At 45.2% G+C, this 5,037-nt stretch overlaps 1 protein-coding gene across 1 annotated transcript; it reads left to right on the top strand.

Moving 5' to 3' along the window:
- The first annotated feature begins 636 nt into the window (after positions 1–636).
- On the top strand, positions 637–2,012 carry LOC109944849 (zinc transporter 1). The gene has a single exon (XM_020550335.1). The coding sequence runs from the start codon at positions 682–684 to the stop codon at positions 1,756–1,758; it is 1,077 nt and encodes a 358-aa protein (XP_020405924.1). The 5' UTR covers positions 637–681; the 3' UTR covers positions 1,759–2,012.
- Positions 2,013–5,037: the final 3,025 nt, after the last annotated feature.

The following is a 5,037-nucleotide window of genomic DNA, read 5'->3' on the forward strand; positions in this document are numbered from 1 at the left end:
AATAACGGGCCTCGTGCTTATTGGACATCTATAGTGTGTATATCAAGGTTAGGGTTATATGATCTTTATGTGTATATATAATTCAATATATGCTGCTAGACACGAGCTAAAATATATGCTAATTATATAAACTTTAGTTCCTAGAACCAAACAACTCCCTTAGAAATATCATTTTTCAAAATAACCCTCTCACCTCTTCCTGGATATTTTTAAAACTGCCTTTCCTCTCCATGTTTTGTGTTTTGTTGCACGGGTTACACCAATATGTCCAGTTGCACTTATGTTGCCTTTCACTATTTCATTGTGTTCTTCTCTTACTATATGTTGTACATTTAGTGGTAATTGTATATGATCTTTAGTCGCATATCATCTCTTATTAGTTGAATATAGTATACATAATAAATACGCAGCGTATACTGATACCTCTGCTTGTAGTACTAGCTAAGAACGAGGGTGTAGTACAACCTTACAAAAGTCAGCGAACGACCAATTGTACTGCATGCCATCTGTACAGGTACAGCTGCGCTGAGGGAACCTTCGTTCATCAATAATGATTAAGTTTAGCATTTGTATATTGTTTTATTACAGTAGTACATATTAACCATCTAGTACATCTCCTATTTAACCAAAGCCAAAGTCGTCGTCTCAAAAGCTCTCGTATTTAACAACAAAACCTCTGATATGGTGGTGACGATAATGATGAGGAAGATAAGCAGGGCCTCCACGCTCCTTTGCACTCTGCTCCTTCTCTCCGGACTGCTGTGCTTCGAGCTCGCATGCGCCCATGGCGGCATCGACGACGGAGACGACGACACCCCACCGGCGGCCGACGCTGACCCATCGTCGGTTCATCATCACCTGCGCTCCAAGGGCCTGGTCGCCGTCAAGGTGTGGTGCCTCGTCATCCTGCTCGTCGTCACTTTCATCGGCGGCATGTCACCCTACTTCTACCGCTGGAACGAGGCGTTCCTCCTCGTGGGCACGCAGTTCGCCGCTGGCGTCTTCCTCGGGACGGCGCTCATGCACTTTCTCGCCGACTCTACAAGCACTTTCCACGGCCTCACCAGGAACCACTACCCGTTCTCCTACATGCTTGCCTGCCTCGGCTTCCTGCTCACCATGCTCGCCGACTGCGCCGTCGCCGCGGTCACCAAGAGAAGCGGCGGCGCCGGCGCCCAGAGGGTGCTCAACGAGGCCGCCGGCCGGGAAGAAGAAGAAGAAGGTGACGCCCAGACCAAGGAGGACCACGCGCCCCACCAGCACCACCCCATGTTGGTCAGGACGGCGTCGTTCGAGGACGCTGTCCTGCTCATTTTCGCGCTCTGCTTCCACTCCATCTTCGAAGGGATCGCCATCGGCGTCTCGGCGACCAAGAGCGACGCGTGGCGCAACCTGTGGACGATCGGGCTGCACAAGGTGCTCGCGGCGGTGGCCATGGGCATCGCGCTGCTGCGCATGATCCCCAAGCGCCCGTTCATGACGACGCTGGCCTACTCGCTGGCGTTCGCGGTGTCCAGCCCCGTTGGCGTGGGCATCGGCATCGGCATCGACGCCACGGCCGAGGGCAGGGCGGCGGACTGGACGTTCGCCGTCTCCATGGGCTTCGCCACGGGGGTGTTCCTGTACGTGGCCATCAACCACCTCATCGCCAAGGGGTACCGCCCCCAGGAGCAAACCCGCGTGGACAGACCCTCCTTCAAATTCCTCGCCGTGCTCGTCGGCGTCGCCGTCATGGCCGTCGTCATGATATGGGGCTAGACGACGTTCATCATCATAACGCTTATTTCTCCAGCAATATGGACACGAGTATGTTTTTATTTCAGTAATATTTGTGATATGTTTCATAGACAAGACACAAGCTGAAAGGGGTTTGTGGTAAGCGAGTTGTCCATTCACCAATACATGTGACGTGGGTTCACGGATTCTTTCACAAAACATGAACTGAAGCAGTTTGTTGTTATATTTATAGATGGCAATAAACACAGAGGACCGTGAGCCCACTATTTTGGTCTGATCCGAGTCCGGCATGTCCCGGTTTTATGCGAACTCGGGCCTAACCCAACACAGGCGGCATGTTGGGCTCGTTCCGAGTTTTTGGCCCGCCGGGCTAGTCCGAGCACGGCTCGTTTCTAAACGGGCTAGGACCCGGCCTATTTAATAACGGAAACATTGCAAAAATAGCTCTATTTTTTATTTAAAGTCTATCATTTATTTTATATATGTTATTGTATTTAGTTATATCCTTCAATTATGATTTATAAATGTGTTCAATTTTTTATGGTGATCTAATTTTAAGCTTGATTTATACGTTGGCGGGCATGGACCGGCACTGTGTTCATTTTCGGGCCAAGCCGGCCCGGTTGGGCCCATCCCGTGTCGGGCTCGTTCGGCTAGTTGAACTCGTCGGGTGGCCCGGGCCGGATAATTAATTGTGCCTAATCGTGTCGTGCTTTAAGCGGGTCGTGCTTCAACGGGTCCGGGCCGGGCTCGGCCGGGCGAACCGTTTGAACATCTCTAGTTATATTATAGGCTCGTTTGGTAGAGCTCCGCTCCATGATTCTTTAGCCCCGAGAGTTGATTCTATGATAGAGTGATTCTCTACCGGAAGTGAATCTATTTGACGAAAACAATTTGACAAATAGGTTGTGAAGTGATTTCTGAGGAGCTAAAGTGTGGGGAGCAGGTTTTTTGGCTCTCACTTTCTAGTACAAAGTATAGAGTATATTCAATCCACTCCCACCATGAAGCAGTTTAGATTTTTATCCTTTGGCTCGACAGGAGCGATTCTTGCTGGGAGCGGAGCTGTGAGAGCTCTGTCAAACGCCCCATATAACTTTCTTTAAAACAACTTTTGGTGATTCGCCGACGAAGTTACGTGGTTGCAAGATGTAATCTCTTCTATGTCGCGTTGAGATAATAAGAGCAAAAAATGGGAAAAAAGATCAACATACCCATTGAGGGAATCGAACCCGGCCAGTACCGTGGGAGGGGGAGGGATAAAAGATTATTCAAATAATATTGTTCATTGGATTTGAGTAAGGTAGAGGGTCAGCGATCTGAACCATTGGTTTTGATGGTGTGTTAAGTCTGAGTGCAATTTGTTTGACGAATTTAGTGAAAGTTACAGCTATATGGGTGATTTGGTTAGGTGTGTTTTGCAAAGTTTAAACTAGTAGATTATATAGTAGTATAGACTCATCATTTGTTGTTATATATGATGATATTGTACTTGGTTCCTTCTACTATCATCATTGATCACTATGGCGCTAGAGAGACATCGAGCCCTAACCCAATGTGGAAGTGTCTTTGTATCAACCCCTCCTTTGTACTCTCTCCCTCCTTTTTTATTTGTTGTGTTTTAGTTAAAAATGAATTAGCAAGCGATAAATATTCGAAAACAGAGGTAGTAGTTATGTAGCGCCTACAATAAGAGGTCACAACCATGAAAAAGATTATGCCTCGGATTAGGACGTGATTAGTTGTAGATAGTTCCAGACTCGGTCCTCTTGATTGTGTTCAAGAATGTATCCAATAATAACTAGTACAATAATCGTGTGTTGCGATTGCACACAAGTTTGTTCGTTGCGGTTTGCTGCGACTTTAATCTGGCTGCGGTTGCGGGTTCTACAGTATTTTGTCTCTATGGATTGCAGTTGCAACAATCCGAACAGCTGTAGCAGCTACGGCTGCAGGGCAGCCGAACTAAAATATAAAAATAAATATTACACATTATGATCCACATATCATAGTAAACTAGGTATGTGCCCGTGTGTTGCGACGACACATAATATTCGACAAAAATATGTATATTTGAAAAGGCTATCAGAATTACTCTTATACATGTAGCAATGGTTGACTCTTATCAGTATCTTTGTATGAATCTAGAAAATGACAGTAATCAGGAAAGATTACCACGGTTAGGTTTAGCTGTCACTGAAGCCATTTCTGTCTATTTTGCCAACATATGGTGAACGAATTATTGGTACTTCCTTGTCAAGAATGACAAAGCTGCAACATAACTGAACAGATAGTTTGCCTCCCTGTAGAATATATGTATCTAAACTTGGTGCAATAGAAAAGATATAGGAGATAAAATTGGTGCAAGTTCAGGTATGCTAGCTATGCGTATAATGAAATCAATGCCAATGTGTAGAGCTAATAGGTTACTGAAAACAGATCATGTACCATTTCATTTGGGAAAGTTGTTGAGCAGAGTAGGAATTTATACCATCCTTTTGTCAGCATAATACTGGTAAGGTGATGTTGGGGACTTGTTCTCAAATGCTATGAATTAAGAACAAGGCAACATAGAAAGAAGTTAATGGTTAATGCCCTTCGTCCTTCGAAGCATTATTTCCCTTAGGATATAATGATCTTCGAACGAAGGTCATGAAGGACATACCTTCATTATCACAGTTTACATTGATGATAGAAGAAGCATATGAGACATATGAAACATGAGAAATAACATGAATAATCACATAACATCATGTATATGTCCTTATTATCCAATCATGAATAAATAAGAATAATATTAAATTACATTTGTACCTTCGGCTTGACAGAAGGAAAAAGTACAAGCGTGATGCACGAGCGAGTACAAGTCAGCGTGAACAGTACAGGGGTACTGTTCACCTATTTATAGGCACGGGACGCAGCCCGATCAAAATTACATTTATGTCCTTGATAACTAGTTGCAATCATGGCACAAATTACCATGGGCCGATTGGTCTTTTCCTCTTTAAGTCGGTGCAGCCCTTCTTATCAAAGCATGTCGCTATGCCGAAGCTCCCTGGAAGGTAGCTTCGGTGTGTAGCTTCGCGCTATGTTTGCTTCTATGCTGATCTTTCGAAGGTGTTTCTTCTTAAAGGACCTTCAACGACGAAGCAGACCCCCAACAGTAGCCCCTTCGCGGTGCTAGATCGTTTTTCGTAACGAGCTTGATCCGTGAAAATATCTCCAAGGCTTCGGAATGCCGAAGGTCCGAAAAATACCTTCCTTGAGCTCGTTGTCGAGAAACGATTAAAATATTTCGAG

The sequence above is a fragment of the Zea mays genome, chromosome 3 (assembly GCF_902167145.1).
Source record: "Zea mays cultivar B73 chromosome 3, Zm-B73-REFERENCE-NAM-5.0, whole genome shotgun sequence".
Lineage (NCBI taxonomy): Eukaryota > Viridiplantae > Streptophyta > Magnoliopsida > Poales > Poaceae > Zea > Zea mays.

What these genes read in the sequence shown, in the direction of transcription:
- LOC109944849 (XM_020550335.1), top strand. Translation starts at nt 682, where the DNA reads ATGGTGGTGACGATAATGATGAGGAAGATAAGCAGGGCCTCCACGCTC.